This window comes from Ictidomys tridecemlineatus, chromosome 11 (genome assembly GCF_052094955.1).
Source record: "Ictidomys tridecemlineatus isolate mIctTri1 chromosome 11, mIctTri1.hap1, whole genome shotgun sequence".
Taxonomy (NCBI): Eukaryota; Metazoa; Chordata; class Mammalia; order Rodentia; family Sciuridae; genus Ictidomys; species Ictidomys tridecemlineatus.
In genome coordinates this window covers 1,491,463-1,513,882 of record NC_135487.1, presented here as the reverse complement: position 1 = coordinate 1,513,882, position 22,420 = coordinate 1,491,463, and the positions used below count along the sequence as shown (strand labels likewise).

At 59.9% G+C, this 22,420-nt stretch overlaps 1 protein-coding gene across 1 annotated transcript in view; it reads right to left on the bottom strand.

Moving 5' to 3' along the window:
* Megf6 (multiple EGF like domains 6) overlaps positions 1 to 12,359 on the bottom strand; it is a 95,932-nt gene extending 83,573 nt beyond the window's left edge. The window contains 3 exon segments of the mRNA XM_078025070.1: positions 268 to 377; positions 5,627 to 5,761; positions 11,957 to 12,359. Coding sequence (XP_077881196.1) covers positions 268 to 377; positions 5,627 to 5,761; positions 11,957 to 12,093 — 382 coding nt within the window. The 5' untranslated portion in view covers positions 12,094 to 12,359.
* Positions 12,360 to 22,420: the final 10,061 nt, after the last annotated feature.

The window sequence follows — 22,420 nt, the reverse complement described above, 5'->3', positions numbered from 1 at the left end:
CCTGTGCCACAGCCACAGCCCTCCCTGGCCACGCTCCTGCCAGCTGCAGTGCTGGGAGTCGCTGCTCCGTTTTTCTCTGCCACCTCCCTTTAACAGCCCCTGGCAAGTCGAGCTGCCGGACCAGTGACCCTGGGCCTCTGGCATCGCTGTGGGGAATTGTACCCAGTGCAGAAGACCCCGGCCTGCAGCCCCGGGGCCAAAGCCGGGAGGGCACCCGCCAGACAGGCCTCTGCTGGGCAGCAGGTGCAGAGGGACAAGCACACTCACCTGAGAGGCAGCCCTCCTGACCCGGCTGCTGGCTCCATCCCGGGCAGCACCGGAACACCATGCGGGCCTCTGCAGCATACACCTGCCTGTAGCCTGTGTAGTAGACGGTTCTGGAAAAGAAGGAAGGACACATTGGCCACTGCGGAGCAGCACACCGTGGCTCCCTCCACACCCGGGAGACTGGCTCCCACGTGGCCCAGGTGGGGTGGCTGCTGCCTACACCCATGTGCCCCTGCGGCCGGGTCAGGGTGCAGCATGCAGGAGGAGCCATGCAGAGCCAGCAGCAGTCTTGGCCTGCACTCTTCCTGCTGCATGCTACCCCACTCCCTCTGCCCAGCCCCCAACTCCCACGGTGGGCCTGCTCCAAGCTGGGGTCACATTCCCACCTGGCCCACGCCCCGGTCTCAGCTCCGGCCAGGCTGGGAGGACTGGGGGATTCAGAGTGGAGGCGCCCAGCCTAGGGGGGATGGCTTTTGGAGTAAGCTTCATGCCTGAGGGGCCCAGGGCTGGGTGGCTGGTCCAAGGTGGTACCAGGCGTCCTTCCTGAGGGGTGACCCTGCTCTTGGCCCTCCCCCACCCAAACAGCCTCTAGCTGCAGTCAGCAAGGCCCCTCCCAGGCCATCTGCCCCGTCCACTCCAATGCCGCCTCTTGCTGCTTGTACTGGGTTGAACAGTGTTCCCCAAACTCATGTCCACCTGGAACAGGGCTTGATCCAGAAATAAGGTCTTTGCTTCACCGTTACTTAGTTAAGATGAGGCCGTACTAGATTGGAATGGACCCTAGCCTCCTGGTGTCCTTACGAACACACAGGGAGAAGCCGTGTGAAGTAGAGGCTGTGATCCAGGGACACTTCTGCGAGGCCAGCAGCCGCAGCCCGAAAACCGCAAGAGGCAAGGGCAGGGGCCCCTCCGTCTCTCCAGGGGCAACCAGCCCTGCCCACACCTGGCCGGGGACTCCAGGCCTCCCAAACAGCCAGAGGACAAATTCCTGGTGCTTTAAGCCACCTGGTTTGTCATGGCTTGTTGTAGGAGCCCCAGGAAACACAGGGGCTCAGAGCTTGGCACACACCCCGGGTCCTGTGGCTGAGAGGCCTTTGTGCTCACAGTGACGGAACCGGGCCGGAGAGACAGAGAGACAGGTACAGAGAGACTGAGAGACAGGAAAGAGTAGCCAAGGAGGGACGATGGGAGGCCCAGCCCAGCACAGCCTCCAGCACAGCACCCCCTCCAGTCCCTCACGGTCCACAGGGATGGCATCCAGGGGCCAGCCCACAGCCACTGTGTTGGGGCCCTCGAGCCTCTGGGAGTGGCCAGGCAGCCTGAGTTGTCGCCTCCAAGTGACAGACCACCTCCTTGCTGGGGCTGGCACATGGGAAGCAGAGTTGGCCCAGGCCCCAGGCCCAACAAACAAACAGGGCGGGGGCCACTTCCCGGACGCACACGTCCACGCCAGGCCCTGCACTCGGAGGTGCTGGGAGCGCCTTGCACAACACCTTGGCCCGACATGAAACCACTCACCTGCGCAAACCCACCCGCGGCAAACGACATGGAGCAGAGCCCAAGCGCACGCCTCGCAGTGTAAACAGCATGGCTGCCGCAGGGCCAGGGTACCAGCTGCTCTTCCCGGCCACGAGTCATCCCATCCCATGGCCCCTAAAGGAAGGACCCTGGGAGAGGAACCGTCAGCCCCTGAGGACTGATCCCCGTTCCCCTGCAGCCAGTGCCACCGGGAGCTGATTCCCACAGGCTGGGGTCAGGGACGAGGCTGCTGGGAGGGAGGCCCAGTGGAGCCACAGCTGCAGGGTCTGGGCCTGGCAGGAGCAGGGCCAGCTCCGTGCTGAGGGCCACAGGTTGCCCTCCTTCCTCTGGAGGACCTCGCTCCTCTCTCGTGGCTTCATGCAGCCTGAGCGGCCGGCCCTGGCTCTCGGGTTTGCTGGGGAAGGCCCTGTACACTGGCAGGAGGCCAGGTGCCAGCGCAGCCTTACCTGTTCTGGGCCAGGCCAGGCGCCCTGTCACCCACACGGCCCTGCCCACAGCCAGGCACAGACTCGACAGCCCAGACCCAGACGCAAAGCCAACTCCTGCCCAGAGGGTGCAGGAGCCACCAGGTAACAGGCACTCGGGGAGCCTGTGTGTGGCCCATGATCCTGACCCCAGCTCAACCGGACGGGGAAACTGAGGCCCCCATGGCCCTGAACCTGGCCTAAGCACGTGGACACAGAGTCTGTCCTGTGACCCCTGGCCCTGGTGGCCACCCCCAAAGAGCTGGAGAGGAGGTACCCTTGTCTGTCCAGGGAAGCTGGGGTGCAGCTGGTGTGGGGGGGACACTGCTGGCCCTCACATCCGCTCAGCCCCTTTGCAACCTGCTCAACAAACCAGAGAATTCTCTGCACAGAACTGTCAGAGTGAGAAGGGCTAGAGGCCAGGCCGCAGGGCCAGGGCCCTGGGGCCCAACAGGTGGTGGCCGTCACCCGCAGGCAGAGCCCACACCTGGGGCCCGTTGGCCTCACAGTGTCCATAGCACAGTCACCTGTCACTGGCTCGTCCGGTGGCCAACAGGAGCAGCCTGACAAGCATCCCTGGCCCAGGCATGAGGCCAGGGGCAGCAGAGCCAAGTCCCCAGGCTGAGGGACATGCGTGGCGCTTGCCTGCCAACACCAAGGCCAGGAGAGGTCCCCGTCTCCTGGTCCCAGCTGAGGGAAGCGCCTGCCAGGCCAGGCCAAACCAGGCCCAGAGGTGCTCCTAGAGCTGGGGCCGGACTGGACCAGCTCTGCTGCCCACCATGGCCAGGCCTCCCTGCTGGGCTTTCATCATACTCCCCACCCTGCTGCTCCGGGCCCCCGGCAGCCTTCAAGCCTTAGTGACCCCCAAGAGAGATGCAGGGACATGAAGACGTCCGCTGGTCCCCCAGAGGTGGAGGACGGCTCCACAGAGGGCACCTCGGAGTGGGCTTTGGAGGATGGGTAGGAGTGCAGCAGCCTGCAGGCCTCGCTGCCAGTGCTCGGACCGGAGCCAGGGCCCCAGGCTAAAGCTTCAGCCCTGCCACTGAGTCCCGGGAAGCCACAGCCCAGCGCCAAACCCCTGGGCACCGGTTTCCTCAGGTCAAGGCGCTCGCTGCCCGCCTTTTAGGGTCTGAAGAAACGCAGCCTGGCTGTCCTGGATGCCCACACAGCTGTCCAGGGAGCAGCAGCTGTGGGGACAGCTCCTGCCCTCTCCCTGCCGCAGACGCTCAGCTTCCCTGCCCTGCTCTGTGCCCAGCAGCTGGGAAGGCCACTCCAGGGCACCTCCGATCTGCGCCTGTGGCATAAGGTGCTGAAACAGCAGGTAGGGCGGGGAGGGTGACGAAGCCCACAGCCCGCACTGGCTCCTGTCAGCCCACTCAGCGCCCACGCTGCTCAGGGACCCACCCAGGGCCCCCCAGCCCAGGCTGCGGGGCCAGAGGCCTGCCCTGCCTCCGAGCCTCCTCCAAGCCCAGCCCTCCTCCAGCCGGGGACCTCCTTCCCGCCCTCCCCAGGACCAGCCGAGGCTCTGCACATGCAGCATGTGCTGTCCCCACAGAAGCAGGAGAGATGCCGAGTGCCACCTGGGACACTGCAGCCATGGCCAGCTCCTGGTCGCGTGACTGTCTTTAGGCCCAGGACTCAGGGGCACCACACAAGGCCTGAGGGCTCCAGTCAGGGACGGGGACTCCGGGACCACTGCAAGGAGGAGTGGCGTCCACGGAGGCGGCTCACTGGACTGGACTGGGCAGATGGGGAGAAGAGGATGGGGTCAGGCCAGCTCCTGGGGAAGGGTAAGCAGGAAGGTGCAGCAGACAGACCTCTCAGCTCCACCACCTGGGCTGGACAGGCATGGACAGGCATGGACAGGCATGTGGAGACATGGCCTGCAACTCGGCCCAGCTGTGCCCAGTTCCCAGAGGTTGGGAAGGGACACCAGAGGGGAAGAGAGACTGCGCATTCCACGCACACTGAACTGGGGCAAGCCTGGCCACCACAGCCAGGGGTGACAGTGCCTGTAGGCCAGGCAGAACACTGTCCCCATGGCACCGAGGCCCTGCGAGCACTCAGGCTACCAGGAGTGGGCGTGGAGCAAAGGCAGACCTGAGCCACATTCCAGAGCCAGCCAGACTGGACAGCTGCCCTGCCCCCCATGACCCAGAGCCCAAACTGCTCCCACTGAACCCCATGGCAGAACTGCCACGTTCCTGGGAGGGAGGGCTGGAGAAGGGTCCGGACATCTTGAGCTGAACCGTGCCAGGGCCGGAGTCCTGGAGCCAGACCTGCACAGGCCCCAGCCACCCGGGAAACCCTGACAGCATGGCCCAAGCACAACCCCGGCAGGGAGGCCGTGGACGCATCGGCACTGACCCAGATAGTAAGTCCTCCAGATTCTGGGGCTTCCTGGTCACCTTGCCCACCCAGCCACCTTAGAAACACTGCACCCTGCGTCCAGCCACAACAGGCCACAGCGGGGAAGTCATGGAGGCTCCTCCAACTGGCCACCCATCACAGAAACCACCCTCCCCAAGGTGGGGATGGGGACCCGCGTCTAGGCTACCGAATCCCTGTTTCTACCGCACACCCTGGAAGCTGCGGGGAGCAGCCCCTGGAGAGCAATGAGGAATCTGTCCTTCCTGCCCAGGCCATTCCTGCTGGATGCACAGCTCCTGTCCCCTAGCCCACCTCCCAGCACCAAACCCGTCTCCAGGCACTGCGGGGTGGGGGACGACAAAATGGCCCCAGGTGAGAAGCGGCCACACTCAACCACACTCCTCCTCCTTCACTCGGCAGATGATGAACTAACTGTCCAGCCAACAGACCTTCACTCGCCGCCCCCGAGCCCCCGAGCAGGCCGAGCAGACATGGAGCCACCACCCTGCACCCCAGGAGGGCAGCCCAGGGCAGGGCCAGGACCCCTGCAGCCCTGGCTGAGCACCCCTCCTCCCAGGACCCCTCCTTCCTCCACCCACTGGGGGCCACAGCCAGGCCCCCCCAGTCTGCACCCAGGCAGGTTCCACGGTGCTGAGTCTGTAAACAGGAGGGGCATAAAAAAGAACTCCTTGAGCTTGATTTTGAAATAAAATATTGAGCAATGAAAGGTTTCACGTGGGCTTGGGAGAGGCCCAAGGGTCAGGCAGCAATGGCCTCCAGCCGGAACTCAGCCGGTGAGCTCGGGCTCTCTGCCGGGTGTGCCCAGCACCCGTCCCTGGTGGGGCCCCACACCTCTCCACAGAGCTGTGACTTGGAGCCTCCCTGGCACTCTGTCCTCAGAGGGGGCATCCGGTGGCCCTGATGGGCACAGCCCCAGCCCCCACTGCCCAGCTCCTGCCCCACAGCCCCAGGTGCCCAGCACCTACCTGCGCTCGTGGCCAATGCACCATGCCTGCCGCCCACAGCCCGGCTTCCACACGGGCACCACGCGACTGAGGGCCTTCACACAGGGCTGGCGGTGGCCCACCAGGGTCAGCTCCTGCTGGGCACACACATGGGGCCTGGGACAGAGAACAGGGACAGTCAGCATCTCACCACCCACCACTGGTTGGCACAGACCCCTCCGGCACATGGCCCTGGGAGGCCAGGCCTCCAGAGCACAGCCCTCCCAGTGCCCACCCAGGCTCGAGGGTGAGGGGGGTTCGAAGAGGAACCAGGACCAAGTGTCCCCACACAGGGACCACACACTGCCCAAGGAGCTGCCTGATCCCCCAGGAGCCAGGCCAGGAAGGCCCCACACCACTTCCAGATGGGGGGGGGGAGGACACAGGGCCCGCCCAGCCCTCAGGATGGCTCAGTCCTCCGGCCCAGGGCTTCTGTTCTTTCCACCCGGCCCTCCCGGCCCCATCCCTGAGGTCTCAGTCACTCCCAGCACCCTCTGAGCCCTGCGGGTTGTTGGCACAGTGAGAAGGGCATTCCCTCCCAGGAGCAGGAAATGGAAAAGTAGAGCCATGGTCCCCACCCCTGCCAAGACCCAGAGGACTCCCCTTTCTGCAGGTCCCCACCCCAGGGACTGCATGAACCAGGCCAGAGAAAAGCCAGCTCTGGGGGCGGTCAGCGTAAGACCAACCCCCATGCCCATCAGGCTGTGAGGTGGGGAAAGGTCGGTGGAGGGACCACCCCAAGCAAGTCAGCAAGGCCCCGTCTCAAGGTAAAAAACAAAAAGGGCTGAGAGGTGGCTCAGTGGTAGAGCATTTGCTTGCACAGGTGAGTGAGGCCCGGTTCAAACCCAGCGCCCCCTGCACATGATCCATGCCCTCAGGAGGTGGTGGATGCCCAGAGCTTGGGCTCACCCAGGTCAGGTGACCTCCAAAGACAAGTTTCAGTAAAAGAGGACACGACTTAAGTGCTAGCATTGAGTCGGACCAAGTCCGAAGGCAGCAGGATTCTGTGGGACCTTCAGGAAGAGGAGACCAGGCTCTCCCAGCAGGACCAGGTTCTGGGCTTGATCCCCAACACGAGGGGCAGGGCCTGTGGAGTGGACCACAGTGCATGCTACCTGGGGGTACACTGCAGTGAGCCTGGCAAATCCAGCACCTGGGCCCCACCACCGTTTGGGGGTAGCAGAGCAGGCAGGAGGCCACTTCTCTCCCAACCTCCTGGCTGAGCTCCCTGCTCTGCAAGGGGACACAGCACATCCCTAGCCTCTGTTTTCAAACCGTCCACCTGGGCAGAAGTTCCTGCTTCCCAGACGGCCCCGACGTCTGTCTGGTCTGCTGGGGGTCCCCAGGCTCAGCCCTGGAAGACCCCGGCTGCCCTGTCCCAGGACCTGGCCCTGGGCCAGCCACCCCCAGACGGATGCTCTTGCAACCGAGGACTTTATTCCTCCTCCTCCTGCTCTCGCTGGGTGGGAAGCCCGCCCCTCAGGGAGCCACACAGCGGTTCTGCTTTGCAGCCAAGATGAAAGCACCAACGAAGCTGGGTCCCCAGCCTGGCCTGGCCACAGCACCAAGGCCGAGGTCCTCCGCCCCCAGCTGACCATCAAAGACTGGTGGCCAGGGCAGAACCAACCCCAAATCCCCAGTCAAGTCCCCAGGACCAGGCTGCCCGAGACGTCCCATTCACACCCCTCCTGCAGTCTTCCGTGGCAGAGGCCAGCCAGCCCACGTCGGGGTGACTGCAGGGTGAGGATCCTCAAGGTGCAGGACAGGGCAGCCCAGGATCAGGATCCAGGCTCTCTTGTGAGCTCCCAGTGGAACCTGCTGCTCCGGCCTCACAGCCTCCACACCCCCGGCTCCCCCAGCCAGGAGCAATGGGCCAGGGGGGACGGATGTCCCCAACACTCCTGGAAGGAGGTAACGGTGGCTCCCTGCATTAATAAGATGTGGAGCCAGGCCTGCTCTGGGGTTCCGGGCCTCTCAGATGACTGCACAGGACGCGGGCCACAGCTTCCCAGGAGCTGTGGCAGGCCAAGGGTCCCTCCTGAGTTTATGGAGAGAGGGCCAGGCAGGGGAGTGAGCCAGGAACGGGGGTCCCCTCGTTAGGGAAGGGCTCATCAGCCTTCCTCGGGCTGCGTCCTGGACACAGGGCTCCGAGTCCCCCCAGTCTCATGCCTGATCCCACCAATGCCAGAGGACCTCACGGCCTACCAGGACCACCCTCTCCCCGCTTCTCTCTGTGCCCCAGGAGGCGACCTCACAAACTGCACACCCCCCACGTGAACACACGGCCTCTGGCTGGTGGGTTTGGCTGCTTCCAGGACCAACAGAAGGTGGCCGGGGTGCTGTCCCTCCCCTGGGCAGGGCAGCCTAGGCAGGCCGCCGCCAGGGGCTGCCTCCCCACCCCAGGCCACAGCTCTGCCCTCCGGCCCTCGGCCCCACATCACACCTGGGACGTTTCTCTCCCCCTCATCACTAGGCTCCTCTTACTGACTCCTTCACGGGGGCTGCTCCCCACCTCCCTCCCTCTGATAGAGGCATCGTGTCCCCAGATGTCAAAAACAAAAAACAGGCTGTCCTGTGGCTGACCCAAGATTGTAAGTCAGACATCTTAAAGGACTTGCTCCTGGTGGAGGACAGAACTGGTCCACCCATTCACCCTGGCACTGGGCTAAAGTGGTGCAGCTTCACTTAGCGGTTCTCAAAGCAGGGTCCCCAGGCAGGAACCCCACCTCCAGGGAACTTGTCAGAAAGGCACAGCTCAGAAGGTCACCATGATGGTACACATCTGTAATCCCAGTGATGCAGCAGGCTGAGGCAGGAGGATGGCAAGTTCCAGGCCAGCCTCAGCTACTTAGCACGACCCTGTCTCAAAATAAAAATTTAAAAAGGGCTGGGGATGTGGCTCACTGGTAGAGCATTTGCCTAGCAAGGGTGAGGCCCTGGGTCCAAACCCAGCAACACACACCCCCACTCTCAAGCCTCCCCACGCCTCCCCCAGACCCACTAAAGTGGAGACTCTGGGCCTGGAGCCTGGCGTTTCTCCAGGTCTCAGCAGTGGCTGGTGCTGTGAGGAGCCCAGGGAAGACTGTCGCACACCCAGTGTGAGCCCTGGTCCAGCACTGGAGCCAGCAGAACAGGCTGTGCCGAAGGTGCCATCTGATTCCCGGCTCCCCATGCACCTTCTCCAACGTGTGCAGGTTCCTGAGCCTCTGCCCAGTTTCCCCACCTGTAAATGAGGACTCACAGCTCTGACCCCGCCCACTGGGAGGGGTGAAATGAGCCAGAATGGAGGGGACCCCTGATGGCCCCAGGAGTGAGCTGGTGTCCCTGCACACTGGGGACCCCATGTGAGAGGGCCAACTGATGCTGGCCACTCTGCCCCTCGGCTCTGCTCACCTGCACTGTCCCTGGCCACCCATCCTCACCCCAGGGTGGAAGGGCAGGAAGAGGAGGTGGGGCTGGCTAAGGCACAGGACCTCTGAGCATCAGGCTGCAGAGCTCAACCTGGACTCGGAAGCACCCTCACCTGTGGGACAGTTGAGTCTCAAAAGGGAGCTCAAAACAGCCACCACCGGGGCTGGGGTCGAGGCTCAGCGTGGAGTGCTCACCTAGCATGTGCAGGGCCTGGGTTCAATCTTCAGCCCACATAGAAATAAATAAAATAAAGGTATTGTGCCCAATTTACAACTAGATAATAATGATAATTTAAAAAAAAAAAAAAAAAAAAAAACCACGGCCACCACAGCCGCTCAAAGCACAGTTCAGCTTTCTGACACCCACAGGTGGCTGGGCACAGCTTCCTGAGAGCCACACTAGTGGAACCAGCCTGGAAGAATATGGGCCAGGTCCAAAAACCTACATGCAGAGGGGACTTGAGCTTGAAGGCCCAAAACTGCTGCAGGACAGAGAGAGGGGTCAACGTCATGAGCTGATCTTAGCAGAGCTGCCCAGAGGGGACTCTAGTCCTGGGGAAGCCTTGTGCCCTGGAGCAGCCGCATTTCCTAGGACGGAGCTGGGACCTCAAGTCTGGCCAGCGCTGCAGCATGTGGGTCATTGGCCTTCCCACCCGATACCCTGCTCCCGGTGGCAGCATCACCATCCCCTCGTGTGGTCAGCAATTGCTCCAGGGCCCAGGAAAGAAAGGCCAGCCATTCTCCCTGGGCCACAGAAACTCACTCAGAGGCAAAAACAAGCAGACTGGTAAGTTCTGCCCACTCCTGGGAGGGCTCCAAATAGGACCACCTGGACAGGGGGAGCCAGAGAAAGAGAACCATCCACATTGCCCTAGCAGATTCACAAATGTCCAGGGGCACCTGGGGCTGGTCAGTGGAGCAGCCCATGACTTTTAGCACCCACCTTGGGAGCCCTGGGCAGCAGGTCACAGAACTGATTAAATGGAGGAGCTGACAGACTAGGAAAACCAGGCAGAAGGCACAGCTGCCTGGGCCAGAGCCTCCCAGCTCCCAGGAGCTCTCCGAAGGGAAGGATGACAGGGGACACAGGACCAGCACTTTCTTGCTTGTCCAGCGCCTCCCCTGCTCCTCTAAGGGAGAGAGCAAAGTGCCTGCAGTCTACAGGTTTCCACTTCCTTCTGCTCAGCAGATCAAACGGCTCCTCTCCCAGCCAAGAGAGAAACCTCCTCTGTTCTAATCGGAGCTCCCCCAGCCAGCCAGGGCCCACTGCAGCCCTACTGTGCATCCAGGCACATGCAGGTGGCGAGGTGACAGAAGGCCTGTGGCAGACACACAGCCACCTCAGCCAACCTGGAACTCAGACCCACCTGCAAGGGGCAATTTGCGAACAAAGGCCTTATCTTATGGAGACAGGGCCAGGAAACAGTGGACAAAGGCCCCCAGGGTGGCAGCCACAGGATTGAAGAGCAGAGAAAAGCAATGGGAGGGGAGGATCTGGAAGGAGCCACAGCTCTTCCCAGCCTGGCTCCAGGCTTCCCAGAGGCCAGGTGAGCGAGTAGGACACAGGAAAGACCCCTGCTCCACTCCAGGAGAGAACAGCAAGTTTGGGCAAGTTGGATGGGGACCCAGAAAGGCAGGCAGCCAGCAGTTTTCGTGAGTGCAGCAGGGGCAGAAGCCTCTCTCAAGAGCAGAAACGTCCACCATTGAGCTCTGCCCCTCAGGATCAGAGCCCCACGTCTTCTGGCAGCCGTAGGAGAAGCAGGCAGTCAAGTGGCCCGAAGCCTGTGTGCTAACCCCTTGTGGGGCTGCAGCTCCCCTTGGACAAAGGCACGGGGACCACAGGAAGCAGAAGTGTCCAGCAGAAGTCCCCTGGAGCTGAGGAGCAGACCTTTCAGTTTCTGGATGAAAGGTCCCCAACACAGAGGAGGTCCTCTGTGGAAGAGACCACAGGAAATCTTCCTTCTTGGAGCAAAGCAAGACCCAGAGTAGAGGCTCTGGGGGAAGGAATCTGCCTGCCTCCCCCCAGTGTGGAACCCTGTCCACTCCATCCCCAGGGGCCGCCTCTCTATCCTCCACAGCCAGGTACATAGAGGGGCCCAGCGCCAGGCCCTCTTCCAGAAGGCTGGATAGGAGGAGCCTGAGAAGCCCTTTGTGGCCCCTGAAGGGGGTTTCAGGGTGGCGGCTGGGAGGCCCCAACGTGAGCTGAGCCCAGGCCCTGGCCAGCCCCTCTACAGCTGGCAAAGGCCTTGCCAGGTTGGCCGGCCCCAAGCCCAGGCACCCTGCAGGGAGTGCTGGAGTGGGGGGCAGCCAACAGGCTCTCCCCACCTCCTCCTCCTCCACTTTCCTTTGAGGCCAACACAGGGATTGCTTTGCTGTTAAAGAGAGACCGCTAAATGGCCCGTTGGGGAATCATCTTTCAAAATTAAATTCATCTCGGCTGGCTCCCTGACCCTCTCTTCCTGCCCATTCTGGTACTGAATTCCTTCTCCCTGCAGCTCCAAAGCACACGTGTTTAACACACAAACCAGCTCTGCAACCCCGTCTGGGTACACCCCGCCCCTGCGAAGGCCCCCAGACCCCAGGAGACAGGCTTTGGAGGAAGTGGGAGCAGGCCGCTTCCTCTGCCGTCCAAGCCGGCTCCCAGGCTAGACCGTGCCGGGCAGGGGGCCCGGATTCCTCACCTCCCTCCCCAGCTCAGCATCTGCCTGAGCAGGCAGGACGCACATCACAGAGGCCGTGAGGGAGGAGGCACAGGCCTGCCACAGGGGCTCCCAGACCCCACCAGGAACCCTGTCCCCACTTAAGGCAAAGAGCCCATTGTTCTGGGGCCCCGGGACAAAGCCCAGGAGCTCGGTCCCGGTTTCCGACGCCCCGAGGAGCCTCTCCTGCTCCCGCGACTCACATGCTGGGCTGCAGCGGGGGCAGGGGTCGCAGCGGGGCTGTCGCACGCACCGCGGAGAGCAGCAGCAGCAGCAGCGCCGGGGCCACCGCGCGCCCCGTCGCCCTCGGGGTCGCCCTCGCCTCCGCTGGGAAAGGCATCGTGCGCGCGGCCAAGCCCCCGGTGCCTCTCGGGTCCGAGGCTCACAGGCCGGCCCTGCGGCCCGGAGCCGCCGTCTCCGCGTGCGCCATGCCGGGGAGAGTGCGCGGGGTGCAGCACAGGTGCCCAGGAGCCGGCTTCCCGCCCGCGCCCGAAGGGCCGTGCGGAGACCAGTTCACCCAGGTCCAGCCGGCCACTCGCTCCCTGTGAGCGGTGGGCAGACTGAGCCCAGCCGGGCGCGGGAGAGGCCCGTCCCGCCCGCGACACGCCCCGGGCCCGGCCGACCCCAGCCCCGGCCCCGCCCATAGCCCTGCCCCCACCCGCCCAGGACGCGCCCCCTACCTAGGCCCCGCCCCACACGCCCTCGGCCCCGCCCAGGGCTCCTCTTCCAGCGGCTCCCCTACCCCTGGCCCGCGGGCAGACCGCCCTTCCCCGCGTCCCCCAGACTCCCACCCCGCAAGCAGAGCCCCTTCACGCTTCTGCTTATCTCAGGCTGAAAGTCCCAGGCCTGGTCCCACCTAGAGCCAAGCCCCGCGCCCCGCGGAGAACAAGAGAGGCACGCCTCGCACACCCTGCAGAGACAGGTCTCCACGGACCCCTGGCCCCAGACCCCGGACTCCGGGGACAGCCCTCAGCCTCCCCTTCCTTCTCAAGATTCCCAGGGAAAGCAGCCTCAGTTTGTCCTCCTCGTGGACCCTCCGTCCAGCCCTGGCATCTCATCCATGCTGGTCCTGCTTGGGGAAGAACTTGGGGATTGGGTGGGCAGCCTCTGCAGCCCCCCGGGTACCTCCTACATTGTTGGTCAACCACTCCACGCATCTTTATTCGTATTTCTGTGCAGAGTGCTCTTGGAGGTGGCGGCCGAGGACAGAGCCCTTCCGTGATCTGCTTTTCTTCTTTTACCCCCGGTTTTGGTTTGGAAGTAACCGGCTCCAGTGCAAGGACCAGCTGTCCCAAGGGTTGAAATCGGAGGCCCTGGGGTTAGTGAGGGCCAGCCTCTCCCAGCGGTTTTTGAATAGCCTGGGGAGGTCCAGTCTGGACAGGATCTGGTGGAGCCAAGAGTGAGTGTCACACCCAGGTGTGTGAGGGCCAATGTGCCAGTCCCAGCTGGTGCATCTGAGGCACCTTGCTGGCAGGCCCTCTGCCTGGGACCTCCTCCTCCCACACCCGCGGTGGTCTGAGTAAGATGAACCCTGAAGGCTCCAGAATCCCCCTCCCCTAACAGCCAGCTCTGAAGAGAGCCCCTGGAGGGGCTTGGGAGATGGAGAATCACAGCTGTCCAGAGCAAAGGAGACACAGGCACGCGTGCACACACACACACACACACACACACACACACACACACGCACGCACGCATGCACGGAATCTGAGCCCTTCCCACCACCTGGAGGGGCACATCTGTCAGGTCAGCCCAGCAGTAACTCCTGCTCTACACTCCAAAGGAAAGGAGGAGGCAGCCCTGCCCCTGGCTTCTGGCTGCCCGTCTGGGAACTGAACACTGGAACATGGGGGTCTGGCTCCAGGACATTTGCCAGCCCCATGCTCTGCTGCCTGAAAGTCAGAAAAAAACACTGAAGGCACAGAATAGATGGCAGGCAGTTCACTGGACTCTGGATCTCAAACACGGGTTGGCAGCTCCGCTTGCTGATCCTCCAAACAGGACCCATTCTGCCCCATCCTGCCCTCGATCTCACCCCTCCACCCACCCCTCCCTGGGATCTCGGTAGTAGCAGCTGTCCCAAGCCTGGTTGGCCCATGCCCCAGCTCAGGAACCGTTTCCTCCTGATCTACCCTCACATAGACCAGGGTCTGCCTTCAGGAAAACCTCCCTAGTGCCCACCTCAGCACCCCGCCCCATCCTGTGGGTATAGACACAAGTTAGTTGAGTGTCTCTCTAACTTTGGAACAGTGTGATAGGACCATCCATTTTTTCCCACCTTGTTTGAGGGGAGGGGTACTAGGGATTGAACCCAGGGCCACTCTTCAACTGAGCTGCATTCCCAGGCCTTTTCATTGTAAGAAAGGGTCTTGCTAAATGGCCAAGGCTAGGACTCTCTTGCCTCAGCCTCCAGAGTCACTGAGATTACAGACGTGTGCCACCACACCCAGCTATTTTTCCCAACTTTGCATCTCATCCTCTCTCTGGAGCTGGCTTGGCACAAAGGGATGGCCAGTAAGGGTGTGTGAGTGGACAGATCAGCACCTTGGAAGAGTTCAGGGATGCTCTCTGAATTGCACCCTGCCCCCAGGGCAGAGATGACTCACAGCCTCAGACGTGTCTCCAGCTTATCTGAGGAAGAAGGAAAGAATGTGGACAGATTCTGGGTTAGAAGGAGATCTCTGGGCAGGGCAGGATCCAGGTTTTATGGGGCCTACAACATAAAATTTAGAGACTCTCTTGAAGCAGAGTCATAAACAGAAGTTATTTTGTCAGTTTTACAAAGCCACAGCCACCCCCTGCATGAATTCCTAGCCCTCCCCTCCCAGGGTGAAAGAGCTACTGCAGCCAAGCTTTCTTGACCTCACTGTGATTCTGCCTCTGTCCACTCTCATCAGCTGTCAGGTGGACAGTCCCCAGCAGGCGTCAGGACAGAAAGGACAGGTGCTTCCTGCTGGGAGTCCCTGGTTCAGGACACCTGCTGTCACCTGCTCCCAAGGCACCCGCGGCTGGGGTCTGCCCACTGTCCCCAGGCGGAGCCCTCCTTCTCAGGTCCAGAGGTTACCTGGTGAACCTCCATCCTAGAGCTCACTTCTCCAAACAAGACTGGTGCAGAAGGAAGGCCCAGTGCTATTCTTTCCCTAAGTCTCATGCCCTTTACCCAGATCCTGGCTCCCCTGCCCAGCCTGGCACAGAGGGCATCGGCAACCATCAAACATCCAGCAGCCAAAATTCTCAGGTGCGTCTTTCCTCACTAATGACTGACATGACAACAGACTAACAAAGGTACCTGGAGTTCATACCTTAAAAGTCAGACTGCACACAGGTGTCTAAGACACTTGTTTTTATTATTTATTTATATTTTGGTACCAGGGTTTGAACCCAGGGGCTCTCAACCACTGAGCCACATCCCCAGCCCTTTTCATTTTTTGAGATAGGGTCGTGGTAAGTTGCTAAGGGCCTCGGTGAGTTGCTGGTTCTCCTGTCTCAGCTTCCCGAGCTGCTGAGATTACAGGCATGCCCAACCATACCTGGCTATGAGACCCTTTTAAACAGATTTAACTCACAATAAAGTTCATAGCAATCAAACTAACAGAACGCAGAAAACAGGCTCAAGACTTGGCTCTTCTTCACAATAAAGTGACAGTTCATGGGACACGTGATCTTTGGAGTGACTTTTTTCCTTTTTTTTCTTTTTTGGTGCACGTGTGTGTGTGTGTGTGTGTGTGTGTGTGTGTGTGTGTTTGTGTGTGTGTGCACACTAGCGCGTGCATGTGTGGTTCTGGGGATGGAACCCCAGTCCCCACAAGGGCTAGGCAAGTGCTCTACCTCTGAGCTACATCCCCAGCCCCCCTTTATTTTTTTGAGACAGGACTTGCTAAGTTGCCTAAACTGTCCTCTAACTTTTGACCCTCCTGCCTTAGCCTCTTGAAGGGATGGTTTTCATATAGTTAATGGTGCTGTCTGGCTATAGTTTCTAACTGTATGTGCTCAAATGTTGCCTCTATTGCTCAGAAATAGGCACTTAACTCATAAAGTTCACTGATCTTTATTCTTTTTTACTGACTGAATTCTTGCCCGTGTTGATCTCATGGAATTCATCCTGCTGTCAGCTCTCAGGAGACTCTGACCAGGACAGGCACCATCGCAGGTCAGCATCTTCTCTCCTGTCTATCCACAAATAGAATCTACTTCTGGGCATTCCACTGATCCTTATTCCAATCTCAAAGTCTTAAGGGTGTACCCTGTGTCACCAGAGTGAGAGACCGTTGTGATTCTCGTGACAGCTTATTGGTACTGGCTTTACGTGACTGCCTGGTGAGAACGGCCCCCTTGCTGTGGCTTTTCCCAAGTTATACTGGTGATTCTTGTCTGTCACACTTCCACATGGATTTTGGAATCTCTTTATCCAGGTCTTTCCGGCTGCCTCGAGACTGAATTGCAATTGCCTTCCTGTGCACTCTAGGAAGGACGGACGTGTGCACCACACCCACACTTCGGGAAAGGCAGCGTGATCAAAGGAAGCAGGGAGGGTAGTGCCAGAACCGTGGGCATTGCCCCTGCGGAGAGCAGGGGTATTGAAACCCACCTGTCCCCATGCCCCAGAATCCCACAGGGTCACCCTTGCAGCTCAAGATCTGGCTGGTGGCTCAGCTCAAGTCTGGATTCCCGGACAAACGCATCCCGAAAGTCTTTAGCAAAACTGCAGCCAAATGTCTGGATTCCACCTTAGAATTTGCTCACTCTATTTACAAGGTACCAGTGGGATTCGCTCCTTACAATCCTGAGGGTTTGTGGGGTACCTGATCCCAAATGTATGGCACACATGCCCAGGCTCAGAATAGGACCCAGCAGCACACACCTCCCTGGCCAGAGGCCTCAACCCTCCCCTTCTTCATCCACCTGGTCACCACACCTGGGGCTGCTCACTGGTCTGGTTTGGAGACCCCCTGCAACAGGCACAAGGTGGGGACAACCCCCTGTTTCATCAGCTGGAGAAGCGTCACTGCAGCCTTCCTGGAGATGCTGTTAACGTCACTTCTGTGGGATGTGTTTTTCTGTTGGAAATAATAAAAATAGCATTTGGCCCAAGGAAAAATACTGTGGGGAGGGAGAAGCATCAAACCACCCCTTGGCTGATGATTCTTGGAGCGAAATTCCAAAGCAAACTGCCCCCCTACTTTCCCAGAGCCGGACCCACCAGCCGCCCCATCCCGTGTCTGACAGGATCCTTCAGGAGTTGAAAGAGAATCCCACAGAGAAACTCAAAACATCCTCCACAGCTGCCGGAACTGATGTCTCCGCCAACCCAAGAAAACAACCTGGCGTCCTGTCCGAACCTTACCAAGCTCCTCTTGACAGGTAGAAGCACCTGCCAAAGGCGCCTTCAGGTCCTCGGATGCAAAGTGACCATCTGCCTTCCAGCCCAGTACTAGTGACCATGCATCCCCCAGTGCTGCAAAGACCCCCACTAGTGATGTCAAAAGCCAGATGAGGAAATTCTCTAGAGAGCAAAGCCTCACACCTAAAGTTCTGTCCCCAGTACTGACCAATTCCGTGGAAGCCCACAGTCTCTGAGGCTCAAGAGACTTCTGACCCTCTCATCTGCTGCAGGAGAGAAATTAAAACGGAAGGGCGTGTCCCTGTTGAGCTCCCAGGGGTCATGGGACGTGGCCCTAGCATGGGGGGAGGGAATGGGACTCTGCAGCACTGGGCCTGGATCTGGGTCCCTCTGGTGGGGCCCACCTGGCCATTTCTGTGCCTCAGCACGCTTGGTGTGAAGTGAGAACACAGAGCCACTTTGGAAGCTGGCTCCAGCCCTGCTTTGGGATCACTCTGCCTGTGGGGTTTTGCAGGGAGCACAGCTGCTGTCCAGTGGCTACATGGCACCTGGCCACACGGGCCTGGCCCTCACCCCTTTACCACGGGGCAGTGGCAAGGATGGAGTGAGGTCCGGCACAGTGGGTGTTTGGACTGCCTGCCAACCTGCACATGCATGCAGCAGGGCCAGGCATTGGGAAGACAGTGTGTGGGGATGGAGTTGAGCCCCCCAGAAGACCAGCCACAGCCTTACCTCCATATCTGCAAGTCTGACCTATCTGGGAAAGGGGTCTTTGCATCTCAGGATGAGATCACCCTAGATTGTATCAGAGGGCCTACATCCAGTGACAAGTGTCCTCACAAGAGAAGGGAGGAAACCCCAAAGAGGGGATGGCCATGTGATGGTGGGAGCTGCTCTGGTGTGGTGAGTCGAGAAGGATGCAGGAGCCAGGAAGAGCTGGAGAGAGGCCAGAAGCAGGCTGTCCTCACAGCCCTCAGCAGGAACCAGTCCTGCCCACACCCTGGTCTGGGGCTTCCGGCCTCTAGAACCAGGTCTGTGGGTTCAGCCCCCAGATTGAGATCATCCACAGGAAACCAGCAGAAGCTGCAGAGGAAGCAAAGAGCATCTGTCCTCAGGGAGCCCTGTCCTGGACAGGAGATGGCCCCAGAGGGCCACCTGCCCTGGGCCCCTGGGCTGGGCAGTCTCAGCATCACCACATATGGGGCAGGCAGAGGCTTCTCTGGGGCCACTTCTGGGCACAGCTCTCTTGCTGAATGCACTTTGCATGTGAAGGCCATGCATTTTGGGAGGCCATAGCCATGTGCATCCTATCCTCAGCCTCCTCCTGTTATGGTCACCAGAGGCACCTATTAAGGGCAATGTGGCACCAGAGCTCACAACAACAGCCAAGTCAGAGTTCTGGTTCCACAGAGTGGGGAAAGGCTGACAGATACTGGGGAACTGGCTTCATGTGCAGTTGTCACTGGAAGGGGGCTGGCCATGGGCCCTGCATGCCACTCTCTCTAAGTTGCATGCTGACCCCCATGCCAGAGGAGCTGTTGCCAACACCTGCAGAATCCCAGCAGCTCTGAGGGCCCACCCTGGGCTCCCACATCCCTCAGACAAGTGTCAAAGGTGGGGCTAAGTTGGGGATATAGCTCAGTGGTAGGGTACTTGCCTAGCATGCTTGAGTCTTGAGGCCTGGGTTCAATCCCCAGCACTGTCCTCCTCTGCCACACACACACCAAAAAAGTGGGACTCCTTGATTTTGTGAAAAGTTGAATCACTACATCTGGACATTAAGATAAGAATCTCCTCTTCCAAGCTGAGGTTTTGAGTCTTCTTCAGGAACTAAGATAAATAATGACTTTGTCTGGGATGCAGATCCACCCCAGCTGTGGAACTCTGCCTCTGTTTGGGGCTGAGCATGCCCGCGCTGCCACCTCCTGGTGGATATGGGAATGGCCTCTCAAGGCCCCCCACCTGGAGGCCAGTCACAGCTATCTCCCTCCCACTCTGACAGGTGCAGGTACAGCGACCTTCCTCACACACAGGAACGATCCACCTGCTGCCAGCAGCACATGTGGACTTATTGGGGAGCAGGGTTTTTGTGGATGATCCAGCTAAGATGAGGTCACTAGGACGGGCCCTGATCTAGCAGGAGTGGTGCACGTGAAGAAGGGTCACCTGGGAGAAGATGGCCGTGAAAACAGGACAGAGGCCGGGAGGTGGCCACAAGCCAGGGAGCACGGAGGATCACCAGCAATGCCAGAGGCTGGAAGAGCAAGGAAAGCGCCTCCCGGGGGCTTCAGAGGGAGAGCCGCCCTGCCCACACCTCCACAGGGGACTTGCCGTCTCAGGAGCTAGGAGAGAGTAAATTTCTGCAGTCTTAAACAAGTGGCTTGTGGCTTTGACGGTGGCTATTGCACATCGTGGAACGCTACTTGTTTATGGTCTGCATGCATTTTTCAAGTTGATGCATGTCCAGGTGACGCCCCATGGCCACAGAAGGCTAGGCACCCCCATCGCCCTGACTGCTCCTGCCGGCAGCGGGCCTCTGCACTGTCCTGGGCTCAGGCTGCCCACAGATCTGTATCCCACTCCCTGGGGCACCAGCCCCACCTCCAGACCTAGATATCTGCCACCACCCAGAACTATCCTCTTGCAGAACCAGTTCCAGACCACCGTGTCCCGGCCACCAGGCCATCAGGGCTGCCTGCCTCCCAGCGCTCAGCGCCCTCCAGGCTCGCTCTTCATCCCTCAGTGCTCTCCCTTGCCCTCTCCCTGACCTCGAGCTCCCCCAGGGCAATACTTCTCTGAGGGGGTCTCCCATTCATCCTGCTGCCCAACCCAGGCCATTTCCCAGGGCCGTGTCCCAAGGAAGCCTTTCGGGGAGAGGCAGTGTCTCCCTCCCTCGCTCACTGGCTCTGGGATCCTGTCTGGAGAACATGGTGTGGGCACACTGGTGCACGGTGGGGACCCAGGCTTGGGGACACTCGCCTGGCTCTCCCTGGAGTCATCTTTCCCCTCTGGCCTGAGCACCTGGTGTCTGCTGCCAGTGCCTGTGCACTATTCTAGGTAGCCTGCTCACCTGCAGGTCCCCAGTGGAGGGGACTGCCCTCCTGCCCTACGCCAGTCCTGACCCCAGGACCTCCCGTTCTCCATCTCCGAGCTGTCATTGTCATTCCACAGATGCTGCCCAGCTCTCTGAGCTGGCTGCACAGGGCACTGGACGTGCTGAGTGGAGCCAGGGGGCCTTCCATGCACACTGCTGACCCAGGCCTCACAGCAGCAATGGCACCCACCCAGGCTTTGCCTACCTTGCCTTCTGGGTGAGGACAGGGAATCAGGAAGGGTAAGTAACAGGTTCGAGGGTAGCATGGGTGTGGAATGAGGTGGCATTCAGACCACAGGCTCTGCCAGGCTCCACTGCATCCCTCCCACAGTGGCTCCACCAGGGACTGGCTGCCCCTCTTTCTACTGCTTGGTCTCCATCCAAACATCTCCCAAGTCCCCCAGAGCACCCATGGTCACTGCTGTTCACTTTTTAAAAAAATTCTAATTTGTTATATCTGACAGCAGAATGCATCACAACTCATATTACACACATAGAGCACAATTTTTCATGTCTCTGGTTGTATACAAAGTTTATTCACACCATTCGTGTCTTCATACATGTACTTAGTTAGGGTAATGATGTCCATCTCGTCCCACTGTCTTTCCTACCCCCAGGCCCCCTCCCACCTCTCTGCCCTAATCCTCCCATGCCCCCCAACCCCAGTACGAACCAGCCTCCTCATATCAGGGACAACACTCTGCCTTGGTGTTTGGGGATTGGCTAATGTGTTCACTGTCACCCTCCCTCCTTCAGTGCTCCTCTTAGGAGCCCCAGCTGCCATTCTAACCAGGACCATAATCAGTCCTGCTGTCCAAGGAGGGGACTGTCCCTCCTGCTCACCATGTTTGATGGTGGCTCTGGAAGTTGGTGGCACGTGGGTCAGGTGAGGCAGGAACACCTTCCCTGCCACCCCTCCTGGGAGCCACAGAGACAAGTGATGGGGGCTCTGCTGCTGCTCAGGCTCGGGTTCTCACAGGCCCAGGGGGAAATCCTAGCTTAGTCCTTTGTTGATAGGACAGTGACAACCTCTGGGACTAGTGTTCTTGGTAATGTGCCCCCAACCCCATACACAGGTGGAGAGAGCAGAAGCAGTTTTGCAATCTCCCCAGATGCTTTGAGGTTAGTGGACCACCGCTGCTGAGCCAGGCCAGGGCTCAACAGGCCACCGGAAACATCCTAGGATATCCCACTTGACACAGAAACCAAGCACAGAGAGCTCATGTGGCCAAGTCCATGTGGACAGAAGCCAGGGAGCTAGGATTCAAACCCAGAAGCTCTGGCTCCAAGTTCCCCTGCCAGCTGCCATCGAGGGCTAGCTCTGCACCACCATCTCTAGGCTGAAAGGGACACCGCTCTTCCAGCCCAAAGGCTCAGGCTGCTCCCCAACAAGGGCTGGGCAGGGGCTCCACTGCCAGAGAAGAGGGGCTTGCTCCTCCAAAGGGCAGGGCCCACAGCAGGGGTGGGGGTATGACCTGCCCTGGTCCACTGAAGGTGTAGCAGCTAGCTGAACTTCAGCCCCAACTCCACAGGCCCATGGTGCTAGCAACACGCCATCATATATTTGCACACTCATTTTGCCCACTTCAAAATCTTGAGTTTTTCAGGAAGCAAAGTATTCTGGTGTCTCCTGCTTCTATCAATGCTGACCTCTTGTGAGCAGCTCTTAAGGAACTACTGTGTGGTCCCCTGTGAATCCCTGCTCTGGGAGATCTTGGGGATGATGGTCTCACCAGCCCTTGCATTTTACACAAGCCAGGAGGGTCGCTGCTGGTCGGCACAGTTGTGCTGGTTGTGCAACCTCAGACAGTTCCAGAAACTCTCCAGACCTAGACCTGTTTACAGGTCTGCAGCAAGCACAATAGCATTTACATCCTGCGCTCTCATGAAAGGTAAAGAACTCTGAAAGCGGTCATGAAGACCCAGAGAAGAGGGGCTAGCTCCAGAGACTCCCAACATGGCAGCACACACAGCACGATGACCCAGGGCACAGCGAGTGACCTACATAGCCAAGAACATGAACAAAGCAAGTCCTGGTCAATGGCGGAACATCTCCCGGGGAGGTGAGCACACGGAGTTGACAAGAGTCTCGTGTGTGTGTGTGTGGGGGGGGCAACAGGGACATGACAGGGCAGTGGTCAGAGGGACCAGCGGAATGTACTGAGCCTGTGAAGATAGTGCCAAGGAGGGTGGCACTGGGATGGGCTGAGTCTCCCGAAGGGATAGCAGAATCCA